The 15,283-nt window shown below is 33.0% G+C and overlaps 1 protein-coding gene across 1 annotated transcript in view; it reads left to right on the top strand.

Annotated features, from left to right (window-relative positions):
• Positions 1-435: 435 nt before the first annotated feature.
• The window catches only part of LOC106682050 (uncharacterized), a gene marked incomplete in the record, with an annotated part of 42,632 nt that continues 27,784 nt past the window's right edge, over positions 436-15,283 (top strand). The window contains 4 exon segments of the mRNA XM_067051478.1: positions 436-804; positions 10,403-10,504; positions 10,599-10,737; positions 12,890-13,012. Coding sequence (XP_066907579.1) covers positions 676-804; positions 10,403-10,504; positions 10,599-10,737; positions 12,890-13,012 — 493 coding nt within the window.

Genomic DNA, 15,283 nt, shown 5'->3' with positions numbered 1-15,283 from the left:
ACCGCTTTAAAGTCAACATTCTTCATCTATATTTATGATTTAAAATTTAGTTGATTTAACCTAGCTGATTTGAGTTATTATGGGATTGGATGGTTTTGTTTATACTCTTGCACCTTCTAACAGATCTACTGTTTTTCAAAATGTGCTACTTAAATGATTTTTCAAGTAATATAAACGTAGATTTTGCTTCTTAAATCACTAAAAATGTAAATTAAGTTAAACTAAAACATGATATGTTCAAAGCAATTAAAGTTTAAAATCTTTTAATATATATCGTTATGTTTCCTTAAAAAACTATTGTTTAATACAATAATATTTAGAAAATAATATTCCTGAGTTAATTGTTGTGTTTCTATAGATACTAAAAAAAAGCAAGGTAGCTATTAAAATCCATAATATATCAGTTAACAAAGGAATTTGCAGATGTATAAACACTATACGCTATAATCCTTGATAACTAATATAATTAAAGTATTCTTTACATATCGTCTTGAGGAAGTCATTTCGAATATCATAAGTCAATACTGCGTTTAGTCAATTGTTATTTGTTATTTGTTATTGTTATTTGTTATTTGTTATTGTTATTTGTTATTTGTTGTTTATCGCTTTTCGAAATACTTCTTGTCCACGACTAAATAGAATATTTCCCTACATACATCAGTGCTCTACTACAAAATGGATCCTTCCAGAAAGAAATTCAAGACCTCTGAAAACGAAGATCACCCTGAAGACAAAATTCGTGACCGAGAATTATTGCCTACTGTTGACAAAAAAAGGATCCTCATTAAACGTAAATTGGAATCGGTAAGGAATCATTAGATAGAGAGTGAGTTTGTAAAAGTAGGTTACAATGGTAAAGATGAATGGATGTTAAATTAAAAAAATAAGTTCACTATAAATAATTTAATTTTTCTCTCAGTTATATAATTAATATATATTTTTTTAAAACAGTGTTTTCCAAACACATAATTACAAAGAAAAATAAAATAACCCTATTTCTTAAACGATCCTCTTAATTATGTATGGATAATTACAACATTTTAGCAAAAAAAAAAAAAAAATAATAAATTGTAGGAAGATAGTCCAAGTGGTGGTCAATAAAGGTACCCAAATCGTGAAATAAAACTATTTATTGAAAACAAAAAAGCGAAACGTTGGTTCAACTATCTTTATCAATTAAATTTCTAGGCGCTGCCACTAGAACCATTATAGTCCTAAACGTGAACCACGATACAGCATTACAGTTATATTGTATTCATTTCTTGCAAATAGTTTATATTTGATTATGCAATAACCAGATATTATGTAGTTTTATTATATTAGTTATAGATATGCTGAATGCTGTTACTGAGTTACTGAGGTAAAAAACTGCTTTTCCTGTATTTAATTTTTTATAATTCATAGTAGCTATCAGACGGAAAACACGAACTACATTAAAACCCAGATATTAATTATATGTGTACCGCTACAACCTATGAAGGGTCAGGAGGTACTGTTAATATACCAACGGTTGTGCAAGAAGGTGATTTGGTAAGAGTCACGCTCGACCGCCAAATTTTTAACCAATTAAAGGCACCCAATTTAAGAGGCTGGGTGGACTCCGGAGTACAGGGCTGACTCAACAGTTATAATGAAACTGATAGTAACTCATTATCTGCCACAGCCAGATTCGACCCGGGTCCTAAGAGTTGCCTTACCAATTAGCTACCCACTCCCAAACCCACATATAAGTTTAATAAAAATTTGTTAAACTTTTTTTTTTAAAGTTAACCTTATTGTAATATATTATTTTATTACATTATATACTATATTACATTATATTTATAACATTAGTTATTATAATATATTACTTTAAAATTTTAATTATCTAATTTGAAATATTAATAGTTTACATCACAATAGTGCTGAGTAAATTTCTACTAACATTAGGAAACTCATAATTAAAGGGTCTCTCTTTTTGAATAATGATAACTTAGCAATTATTTTTTTGACTCAACAGATTTAGATTTTATTCTTAAATGTGTTTATTCAAAAAATGTATTATATAGTTGTAATGTAAATTCACATTTAACGGTTTTTTGATATGCGAAAAACAAATATCAACATTATTTTGTATAAAAAAATTTCATCCAACTTTCCTAATCCCGTCGTTCTGAATTATTTCAATGCTGTCAATTGTATAAAGTTAGTTCAAAAGTAGACAGAATCGCAAAAACCATAAATCGCTTGTAAATATAGGCCAAAAACATTTTCTTTAGTGGCTTTGAAAACCCATAAATATGAAGTTTCATAACATACAAAAAAAAAAAATTTACCTGGCCCTATAACGCTATGTCAGTTGGCAGAAACTTCCATGATATAGTTAGATTAATGAAACAATTCATACCGACTGTGGGCCCCGTAAAATATTGTGTATTTTTGTGTCTTCAAAAAGTCTTAAATATGAACTTTTATATAAAACAAAAAATATTTTGCTAAATGTTTATTCAAAAAATGTATTATATAGTTGTAATTTTCCTAAAACAGTGACCTTAAATTACATTTTTCCTTAAGTTAGAGGAAATGTACCTAATAGCCACGAGTGTGAAAAAAATCATCGATATATTATTACCAGAAAGAGATCTTTTTTTCGGTTTCGTCCAGTTCGCTATAAAATAGACCTACTTTGGCCTTTGGTACTTGTGTAGATGACTGGGGACCATTTTTTCTATTTGTTTGTCCCAGACGGAATCAATAAATATTACTTACTCTTGATTAAATGAAGAGAGAAATGCTTTGTTTTACTAGCAATGCTGCCAAAACTTGGGTTGTTCAGAGAAACGGAATACTAATCAATCTGTTATTAGATATTATATAAATACTAACATAAAGTAATTAACAATGATATAATATTTATTACCTTTTTTATTATTTATCATTATTTGTTTTTAAATTTTTACATTATAACTAAATATCACAATACAGTGTTTTTATTATAACTAACAAGGGAAGGCTATGGGCGTGGGATGAAACCTTACGCGTATTTCAATGAAACCTTTTTTGGTAATACTAGGAAAATGTAAACTCTTGCCGGATTGTTCTTGCAAATGCGAAAAAAACATATTTTATACAATTAATTTTTTAAAAAAATATTATCGTATTCCGGCTTTGGCCGCTAGGTTATTCTGCAATTATTCAATGGTTATTATATACCAATAAATTTGTTATTTCATGAAGAATAAGAACATTACATTGCTGTTCGTATTAAATGTTACGAATACCAAAATAAGATACCAGTAAAGGAGGTCAATAAATTTTATTTTTAGACAGATCAAGTCAGATTTGTTTTCAACGTCTTTTGAAGCACTTAAATAGGAATCTTCATATAAATAAACAAATATAAATTTTTGGACTTGATATTTGGTTTCTGCCTATGTCCTGCGCTCACGAAACCAAAATAACTCCTCACAATTCAACATTACAGTAACTTTTGGAAAGCTATATTTCTACTATCCTAACACATATCATTAACTTTTAGATTTTATTCCAATGTAATGGAGAAAAAGCAGTTACAAATAAAGATTTAAATAACTCCTCACAATTTTATCCAAATTAAACATTACTGTAACTTTTGGAAAGCTATATTTCTACTATCTTAACACATTTCAATAACTATTAGATTTTATTCCTATGTAATGGAGAAAAAGCAGTTTCGAATAAAGATTTAAAAAACTCCTCACAATTTTATCCAAATTCAACATTACTGTAACTTTTGGAAAGCTATATTTCTACTATCTTAACACATTTCAATAACTTTTAGATTTTATTCCAATGTAATGGAGAAAAAGCAGTTACAAATAAAGATTTAAATAACTCCTCACAATTTTATCCAAATTAAACATTACTGTAACTTTTGGAAAGCTATATTTCTACTATCTTAACACATTTCAATAACTATTAGATTTTATTCCTATGTAATGGAGAAAAAGCAGTTTCAAATAAATAAGAACTTCTCAAACGTTTTATTTAATATCTCCTGTTCTATTTTTTTTTATAGCTCTGTATGCATTTATATGACACTAAGACAACCGTGAGTTTTGCGTAGATTGATGTAGTCATATTGAATTTATAGCATTTTCTTTGGTTTAAAAAAAAAAATCATATTAAAGCTAAAAAATTATTTTTGGATTAGTATGTAAATTCATATTTAACGTTTTTTTGAGATGCCAAAAACAAATATCAACATTATTTTGTATAAAAAAATTTCATCCAACTTTCCTAATCCCGTCGGTCTGAATTATTTCAATGCTGTCAATTGTATAAAGTTAGTTCAAAAGTAGACAGAATCACAAAAACCATAAATCGCTTGTTAATATCGGCCAAAAACATTTTCTTTAGCGGCTTTGAAAACCCATAAATGTGAAGTTTCATAACGTACAAAAAAAAAATTTACCTGGCCCTATAACGCAATGTCAGTTGGCAGAAACTTCCATGATATGGTTAGATTAATGAAACAATTAATACCGACTGTGGGCCCCGTAAAATATTGTTGTATTTTTGTGTCTTCAAAAAGTCTTAAATATGAACTTTATTATAAAAGAAAAAATATTTTGCTTGGGCGGTTTGGAAAATATTTAGTTAGCATATAACTGTGATGGGTACGCAGTCGGCTTCGTTAATTATTTTTGTTTTCGTTCATGAACATTAGTATTTAAGGGTTTTTAAGTTAACACCAAAAACGAATTTGACTCTCTTTTTCTTAAAAAATATGGCTTACTTTTTAGGAAACGGCTTTTGTTTTCATGATTCTATATACACTCGAACTCATTTGGTACAATATAAAAATCAACCGAGCCGTTAGTTCAAACGTCAGGTTACAATAAATACCTAAACACTTTATTTGCCCTATTTGTCGCTCATCGGGTAAAATTATTTATAAAATTAAGTTTCACAATATTCATTGGTAAGGTTACCATAATAAGTTACTTGATGAAGCTAAATAAGTAATGACCTTGGAATAGTATTCATGTTTCACAGAAAGTAAGAAACAACACGTGATATCCCATGACAACCATGGCGCTACGGAAACTAACCTTAAAATGAAGTTTGACCCGTGCCTAATTCGTAAGCTACACGATTCATTTTTGGGCTTTATAACACAGTGCCCAAGATACATTCCACAGAAGCGTACTTGGGCATTGATGCCCGCACCGAAATCACTAAAACCCGTTTTTTATCGTCTCAGTCTATCGACTAACTACTGCTAAGTATGCAACCTCTTACATTCCTTAATAGCTTTTGTCAAATTTAATAAAAATAGAGATTCTTCTCTTCTCCACGAAATTTCCTTTTTTCTTACTCCTCATTTGTCAAAATCGCTCCTGAGAGCTGGAAAAGGGGTCGACACCACCATATCATATATGGGAATGTTACGAAATTAGGAATGGAACGAGGGTAGGAATGTTATCATGCCTTCTCTACAGCAGGCCAGGAAGTAATAGGTTTCCGAACAAAAGAATTGATTATCGAACTAGTCAGTTCAGGATACTTTGATGATGAATCGAGATCACCACTAAGAATAATGAAGCTTACTCAAAGATGGTGCAGATACTCCACATTTAAATAAATCGTGTAAAAAATACAAAAAAAGGACACATTGAAGATAGAAAAGAGATAAGGAAAATAAGTAGTTAACATACCTTGAACATCTACGAAATTCTAATGACACGCGGTTATTCTTACTGAAAGTGGACGAAGGGGGTGGAAATGTACCTATGTGCCTTTATAAGTAATATAAATAAGAAATAAGAAATGTCAGGCTGAGGATTAAACACTCCTTACTGGAAAGGAAGATATTCTACAACAGTGGTCCAGACAGCTGAATAAAGTAAATATTTTCCAATATTAAAGAAACTAATACGTTAGAGTTAAATTAATTGGAATGGAGGAAATGGATGTAGAGCCACCTAATGAGGATAAGGTAATGGGTACAATAAAAAAATATAAAATAGTAATACTTGGACTATTTCAATCCTAAAATATTGTATAAATGGTTTTAAAAAAGTGTTTCTCGAGCTCATCCTTTTCAAGTTGGAAGAAGAAATCGTGCCAGGGGAATGGAAAATAGGTATATATTCAATTCTCAAATAGATTGTAATAATTACAGGGGTATCTTGTTATTTTCATGTCCCTGTGAGATGGTATAAAATATCCTCTTTAATTGGCTTCTTCCTCACGCAGAATTCTTGGAAAGTATCAGGCAGGATACCAAAGTCTCCAATCTTCCAAATTCCAAAATCTTTTCATCGATTTTGAATCCGTTTGACAGAAAAGAGTTATATGACGCACTTTAAAAACTCGACATTCCTCCAAAACTTGTCCGCCTTGCTAAAAAGATCAAGCATGCTCCAGATTGGATCGGGTCTGACGAAGGAGTTGTTTTTCGGTACTGTAACAAAATTATTCTAATTTATGATCCTATGCCTTACGGATGATAACATTGGCACTGCACGACAAAATTGTGCTGAAATCATAGAAAACACGTCAGGTTATTAAAATATATCTACTCCAGGAGACGAAGCACCTCAAGAAAATTGTGATGACAACTTACCAGATCCTTTAAAAGGGTGAAAAGTAGCATTCACAATTCTATTATTTACTACTCACAATTCAAAAAACAGAATCAGTTGCTCAAAACTACGGAACCATGTTACAACCAGTGTTTCACCTGGGCCTCGTTCGTGCATTACTCTAGGTACCCTGAAAGTAGTGGAAATTCTATTCCAAATTAGTGTGAAACGAGAATTTAAATTATGAGAAATTTTCAGCTTATTAGTGAGCATATATATTTTCAAGAGACCAAAATAAATACAATCCCTGAGGGGGCAAATGACTTAGTAGGTTAGTAGGAGGATAATTATATATTAACAGCGGTACGGAGGTCTCTTTCATTAAGAAATTATAGCTTATCTGGGTGATATGTTGAAAGTTTCGCTGTCGTGGTCACTTCTGCATCTTATTGCTGCTTCCCTTGTCCTGGTTGAGCAGTGAGCGAAAATGGTGAATACCATGAATTTCGTTTGGAGCACGTGAAAAGTGTCTCTCTATTTTAAAGATGACTCTTAGTCATCGGCTGTGGTGTGGTAGTAGGGACAGTTCAGGTTACGATAGATAATATCAGACGGTATCGCAGTCGCTGCGCCTCGTATACCGGCAAGAGCGCGGTGGCCACGAAGTAAAGCGCGTGGCTACTAAGGATATAATAATAAAGACATAATACTAAGGATCCGAGTTCGAATCTGGCTGGGCAGAAAATTGTTTTCTGTTACACTGTAGCCGTGAGTAAACTCCTGTGGATTCTTGGAGCCCTCTTGGGGTCCACTCAGCCTCTTAAATTGGGTACCCTTAATTGGGTAAAAATCTGGCGGTCGGGCGTGATTCTTACTAAATCACCTCCTTGCACAACCGTTGGTCTAGTAATAGTACTTCTTTACTGAACCCCTGGCCCTTCATAGGTTGTAACTTTCTCTTAATTGTTGTTTCAAGCATGTTATTATTATATTCCCAATGACACACAAATACTACATGTATTTCACTAGTTTTTTGTTTAAGTTTTCAGATTTACATATTTAACAAAATAAGTTTTAAAATATTTTAATGTGAATCTTCGTAGGATCATAAACTCTTATCAAACTTCTTTATTTTCTACATTTGTCGTATCTCCAACTTCGTGTTTTGCTTCTGCGTTATTACCTTATATAGTCAGGTATATAAATATGGCAGATATATAAATAAGAATAAAATAATTAAAATTTCGAACAAGGATAATAAAATAAAAAATACAAACCAAATTTTAAACAATAATTAGAGTAGGCAATAGAACTACCCTAAAAATACCTTTTAATATACTTAAGGATGTAATTTTACTATTGAATTTCAGAATCAAGGGAAAGACATAATAAAGTTTATAATTGAATTAGAAAACGTATTTGAAAATATAGAAAGAGCAGAAAATCATGTGTCTTTTAATTTTATTATATATAATTGTAATAGTCTTTATTATTTCTGGGACTTGTCCCTTTTGAATCACATTACTGCATCGAAAATAGGCTTTTAAAAAGCCTTAGATTAGAATAAATATTTTTAAAATAAAAATCTAATTGTAAAATCATATAAAATATCAGTAAAACAATTAATTAGAAAAAAATAGACAACAATAATTCACAAAAAAATGTAAAAATAAAATAAAAATACAGGATATAAAATAAAATCATATATCATAAGGTAATTAACTTCTAATGAAATGAAATAAAATAGAATCAAACATAAATGAAGTAAAAATAATTAACAAAAAGGAGCAATTAATGTTAATATACATATTAATAATATTGTTTATTTGAGAATTTTAATTGTTATTCTTCATACTTAATGTGTACAGGAGGTGATTAAAGATTTGGGTTTTAAATGGTGGAATGGTAATAGAGCAACGAAGGAAGAAAGGAATGGAATTTCGTATTAAAGAGGGACGGATTAGGAAAGATCTTTCAAATGCTGCGGTTCGAAGGGCACTCACGTATAAGTCTGAAGGCTGTGAACGGATTTTGCGGGAACGAAATGAGGATTTGAATTGAAGGTGATTAGAGATGTACGATGGACGGCGATATTGGATAACTTGTTAGAGGAAGGATGCGAGGAAATATTTATGACGGAAGAAGGTGTAAAGACACTTCAAATCTTCATAAAACCGGGTGACAAAAGCGTCTCTGAGGACACCGAAGATAAAACGTATAAAACAATTAATCAACCGTTTTAATTTTACTTCGAGATCTCCAGAGACTCGAATAAATCACACAATGGTCAAAGTGGAGAAATATCAAGGAGGTAACCATAAATCCACGGGTTGCCAAGGTAAGTTGGTGATTTAATCCCTTCAGGGTGGAGAAGGTTTTTGGGAGGAAGGAATTAATTCGAAGGTGATTCCAAGATTAAGGATGGATAGGTGGAATTTGGGTATTGGGCCGTCTGTAGCTCAGGAAGTTGAGGTGTAGGTTTTTGCAAACTGGGAACTGCTGCGGCGCCGGTTCGAATCCAGCCTGGGGGGTCGACTTTTATTTCTGCAGCGGCCCCATGAAATGAAAGCTTGACTCCCATCTATGGTGTTAGAATTGGCTGGCACCCTGTAGATGTACCCTCTTCCCTAAATGTCAGAAATGACCAGGTAGGGGGTCATTAAAAGAGAAAAAAAGATAGGTGGAATTTTATTATATTATTATTTAGGAACAAAGTTGGAATATGAGGAATTGTTTCAATAATTGCGTTAGTCTTTTCTGTGTCTAGCTTGTTTTCTTCTGCCCAGAGACTTATTCGATTCAAGTCGTCTTTAAATTGTCCCCTAGCAACTAATAGTCCAGAGGGTGGGATAGCAATTCCATAACTTAGAAGGCACCTATGACCACACGTCTGTCGTGGTGCGTGTTCGCCATGTGATCTACGTTACAAAAACTGGCTTGTGTTTCAATGATTCTAAACATTCTAAATTATTATAAGGAAGAGGGGACAAATGTTGATCCTCTTATTCTTTAAAAATATTATTGTAGGAATAATAAAACAAAAAAAAAATACTAGTAGTAGAAATAAACTGCTTAGTTTATTCTAAGCCGGTATAATTTGTATGTTTTTATTTTGACATTACTGATAACCGATGAACTCCAATAAGCGTGAAATATGGAATAATTGACGAAAGTAAATGATTAAAATTAAAATTTATAATGACAATAATGTTAAATAAATTTTGATTCTCAACTTGGTGCCTTGCCACAGTTTTCCCGTAATGTTAAATTCGCACTAACTATAATCAACAAAATAATGTAGGAGGAATCATGAAGGATTTCTCAACTCGGTACCTGGGAAAAATAATATTGATGATGACGGCTGAATTGTTGATTTAGGGTAGATCTTATAACTCATTAAAGCATAAATAATAAAAAATAAATTACTTTAATAGAATTGAGTATAGCTTAATTTTCTATAAAGAATTCTTTAAACTTTAGATTTTCAAAAAATGTTCAAAATGTATCGGAAAAAAATTAGACAGACTTTTTCCGACTAAGTTACATTGACATAGAATGTTATGTTAAGGACAGGTGGACACCAAGTACTTATCACAAAAAGGTTTCGTTCTGTTTTAAGTTTTTAAAACTTGGTAGGGTAATTCATTTCTGATAGTGAATAAGTGGTTTTCATATCTCAGAAGAGTTCTTTGAAAACGTACCTAAAGTATTTGGATTTTCTTCAATTTAATTTGTTTTCAAGTGGACCTACCTCGACCCAAAAATGGTGTCAAGATTTTCGATTCATATTTTTTTATTACATACAGTAATATTTTAATATTTACGTCTAAAATTAATTAGTTTATAATTTTCAGCAAAAAGAGAATGTACAATTCGCCAGCACCATGAAGACAATCCGATTACCTGAAAATGCTACCCAGGCCAGATATGCAAAAGTTACAAGCATAAGATACTCCGTGAGTTTTGATTTTATTACAATAACCCAAATTAGTAGTATAATCATTTGAGAATTACTATTTATAACCGTTTAAATTTTTTATTTATCAACAGGAAGCCATAATAGAGGAGTTACAAAAAACGGGTAGCAAATCGTTAAAGTTATATATGGAGACCTATGTTTACAGGTCTGACTTATCTGGATCCGAAGCGCTCAGAACAATAACAAATATAAAATCCATACAAGCATTAGGTAAGTAAAATTCTTGTATAAAACGTACAAATACATTTCATCTATTCCAGTGATAAAAGTGCTTATTACTAGATGTTTGAAAAATCGCCAACCCATGTTACAATCGTTAGTGACAAGGAATCTTTTCATGATAAGTCTTAGTTGAGACCCAACTCAAATTTTGAAATGCTTTTTGAAAGACAAAATACTGAACAATATTTTTGGACTTTAAAAATTGAATTGAAAAGTTCGATCCATTTACGCAATGTTGCCAAACCAAAAGTGTCGTTTTCTGAACATGAATAATTAGGATCGGAAAGGGAAGGGAATGGGGAGTTTTTGATGGCTCTAAAATGTTAGTTTCGAGGCTTCTTTGTAAATATAGCATGTCTGAATTGACTTGGTGATTGCTAATGCATTGAAGTAGATAGCGGTCTACCGGTTATGTACAGGTTGAAGCTATGGTTCCAGACCGAGGGCTCAGTGAAGCCACGTTGGTGAGAAAGAAGCATAACCAGAAATTATACGACAGAAGGTGCCACAGAGGGTAGAGATGGGGAGATCTCAAAAAGATAAAAGAGACATTTGACATATTTCCACTGAAAGGTAACCGACGAAAATTAAGAAACCTCTGACAGCAAATTAAGCATATCGAAGGAATAAGGACGCCGGTAAGATATCCATTGGTATATTCTTATGCAAATCTGTTTATTGAAAGAAGAGTAACGAGTTGAAAGGAATGTTTGTACGACAATTGAACCTTATTTAACCTAGAATGGTGTTAATAGGAACACTAATGATTGACTTCGTTCTGAGAATACAAACAGTAAGCGAAAGCCCAGAAAGAATAGGCTGAAACCTGACTCAAAGCAAGAGGAAAGAGGATTAAAACAAGATTTTCCGAAAACCAGTAGCAAGAGTAGTGTAAGGGATGCTTTAAGGAATTCAGGAAATAGTGACCCCTAGAGTCCCAGAAACCACCCCGACAAATAACTGGCTAGAAAGAAGACAATGAGAAGCGGAAAACCTCTGAAGATCCTAAAGATGTAAGGAAAGGTGTTCATTGAGCAATCACAGGAGGGACCTTAACCTCAGGGTTGAAGATAGGAAATATGGTTCCAGCCAAAATGCTCTTCATAAACATAATACAGTAATAAGTATAATACAGCGGGTGGACTTGTTTCCATCAGAAAAGAAGTAAGCTTCACCCTCTAAATGAGATGGGGAAAAGGGGAAAATTAAAGAAAGGAGTATTAGAACCACATGACCAGGTTAAGTCAGAGACAGAACAAACCTACCTCCTCTGAAATACTAAACAGAGTGCCTAACCGCCCACCAATCTACAACTGGAAGTGGCTTCTGCATGACATATATGACGATTAGGCGTGGTGATGAGTGGAATCCTTGGAAGAATATGAAAGGATCTTTTTAGCTGAGGAAGTATATGCAGGACATCGGTGTGGTAACCTAGATTGTATGTATGTCCCCAAACAGTCCTAGTATAGAGGAAAGGGATGGAGGACGCTGAACGTTAAAGGACAGGCTCCTGTCTATGGGTCTGAAGGTGGGCCTGTTGAGGAGGAAGAGAATTTAAACTTAAGTTTATTTCTCATTGAGATAACCTGACTTCGCTTAAATGACAAATTTTCAAAATAACATCCTCAATAATACCTTTAATTTTGTTTATCTACTGCAGTGGACCCCTAAATGTTTTTTGTCGCGGCAGTTTGACGAGCTAAACCAAACATTATAGGACAATTATCCTTAGAAGCCAAGAGAAGAAAATTCAGTCCTAAATTAAGGCTTGAATGCACTGTATATTTGCTGTTTAATGTTAATTTTTTTTTTTCAGTATTTAAGAAAGAGGCATTTGCATGTGGCACCCCTGGCATATGCTTGAGGCAAGCCGTGGTGCCTAATGTTAAGTGCGCACCACACACGATGTATTTGATTTTTGCAAACGAAAAAAAGTTTAAAGAATAAACATATCGAATATATTCAAGCAGTATTTATAACAAATCTGGTATTTCAAGGTTTATAAAATGTTGCGAATGCTTTTGTGACGAGCTTATAAATCTTATCTTATATAAGATAGAAGATAATATTCATAATAAGCTAATAAATGTTTCTACAATTTGTAGAATACAAGTACTAATGTATAATTATTTTTCAGAGGAATTAATGACGAGATTTACCAAGATGGATGTGCAAAGTTTGCTCAACTTCCTAAAGAACGATTACATAAGTCAAAACCAAGATACAGTATTATTATACAAATTCATCATATATTTCCTTGGTAAATTGATATTAAAGCTATATTTGTAGTATCCTAAATTTATGATCGAATAGCTGTGTTTATTGTGTGTTGTAATTTGTTTATTTTATAGTAATATTAATGTAAAACGATTTAGCTCCACAAACAGGTTTGAATTAGTAGCTATCATTTAAGAAACTTTTACTGCCTAATGAAAATTCAATTGAGGAAAAACAAGACACGATTTGAAATTAATTACGTTCTAAATTCAACTAAATAACTGAATAAATCTTTATTCTTCACAATACCCAGTTCCAATGGTTGTTTGTAAAAAAAATAAGTAAAATACCGGACTTTATGTGTGTGTGCGTATGAGTATGTGTGGATGCGTGCGTGCGTACGTGTACTGGGAATCTTATTATAGATGTCCATTCCTCCTAACCTCTACAATGTTTGCAATTCAGATTTAATTTTCGCTAGGTCATAAGAGTGGCTAGAAATCTATCTGTTGAGGATATTCTTGTTTTTCTTATCTTCTCCAACGCACCCAATGTAGTGAGTTACCTTTTTTTCAGAATGTGATAGTTAATTAGAATTTAAAATAAATTAACTTTATTGATGTTACGTATTAAGGGTGCATTCAAATCGTCAAAAATCGAAAACAATTTTATTTGGTTTTCGATCCGAAATAAAACAAAAAGAAAACGCATACAAAAAATATTTTAAAAATATAATTCCCTTTAAAAATCCATCATAATAATTTCGGTTTCCTCGACTGGCTGAAGAGACTAAAATTATTGTAGTAATGATGAAAGCTCAGTTATGATGAAGAATTTTTACGGAAAGTTGAATTCAGAAACGATTTTATTCTTCGGTGTTAACAGGGCAGGTTATAACGATTGATTATGATGAATTTTTTCAGCTTCACCTCCCCATCTGAAATTATTCCTTTCTTAAATTCCAGACTGGGGCTTCATCTCCCCATCTGAATTTTTTTCTTTCCTAGATTCCAGACCGGTGTCTCATCTCTCCAACTGAAAATTTTCCTTCTTAGTTCGGACCGCTCGATTTCACCTCACTCTCTTTCAGTTCCTATGTCTTTTCGAAGCATGTTAAGTCGTCTATAGGTCAGTATCACTTTAAGAACACACCTTCGACAAGCTATTAAAATCGTAATCGGATCCAACAGGGAAATATAGCACCCGATTGCTTTTCCAATGCAATCACGATCAATTGCTTAAATATAACCATATAGTCAGCAGTGATCACAGTTCTTTTTATTACACAGAACTTAATAGCGTTAGGTATCAATCTCCGATCAGGTATGACGACCACGTCTGACTTTCGTACTGAATTTAGGGCAGGTATCAATTAACGCATATTAAGAAAATGAAGATACAAGTTTTCTTAATATTAGTTTTTCTGGTTATGGTGAAATATGAAATAAGTGATTAAAAATTTTGAAATGAGAGAAACATAAAGGAAATATTGACATGAAGAAATCACTTTACTTACTGGAAATAGCTCATGAATGCTTCAAATATTTTCATTGCGTATTTTGCCCTAGTTCGGGTCGCCTTTCTTCCCGTACCTCTATCTTTACCACTATTCCTGGGTTCTCTTCCCTTCCATGGTGTTGACGGATTCCTTGTGCGGTGGTACGGTACTCTGTTCCATCCTCCATCATCGACATCCATCCTTGCATCCTCCTCTCTAGCGTTCGCGTCGATCATATCTTGAGCACATTCCACGAAAGTGCGGTCCCGTGGTAAACCTTCTCTTTTATTCGTCTCCTTAGCAAGTCCAACTGACAACATCCGCTCCAAGAGTCTTTCTCATCTTTTCTGTGGTCAGATTAAACTGTCATAACAGCGTGTCTACGTCTCCCGCAGCATGTAGAAAATGTCTTCCTCTAGGGACCATCTGCCTCCTCCATAGGCCTTCTTTAATCTTTCCTTCACTACTGGCCATACTGTTTCCTCGTCTGCCTGAATATGGTTCAAAACACTTCCCTTGATGCGGCATGTGAGTGCTGCCTTGAGGGAAATCGCGTCATTTTGTCCAGCAACTCCTCTGAGACCTTGGCTGCCAACCTCTCCTTGATGCGATCTCTACCTTTAATAAGGTGATTTAACTCACCAATTTCGCCTGAGAACCGCTCCAAGTCTGAGATAGCTTTTCTAATATCCTGAGAGGTTACTGCTCTCACTTTCATTTTAGCCAACATATTGGCGTGAGCAGCAGCGAGAGTGGTCTCTGGTAGTAGAACTGGCTGCCTCAATGCGGGCTGTGGTTGTGATTGACCATCACCAT

The sequence above is a fragment of the Halyomorpha halys genome, unplaced genomic scaffold, assembly GCF_000696795.3.
Source record: "Halyomorpha halys isolate HHAL.00 unplaced genomic scaffold, Hhal_1.1 Scaffold386.1, whole genome shotgun sequence".
In the NCBI taxonomy this organism is placed as follows: domain Eukaryota; kingdom Metazoa; phylum Arthropoda; class Insecta; order Hemiptera; family Pentatomidae; genus Halyomorpha; species Halyomorpha halys.
Note: the sequence above shows the minus strand (reverse complement) of the source record. Positions and strands in the feature narration are given on the sequence as shown.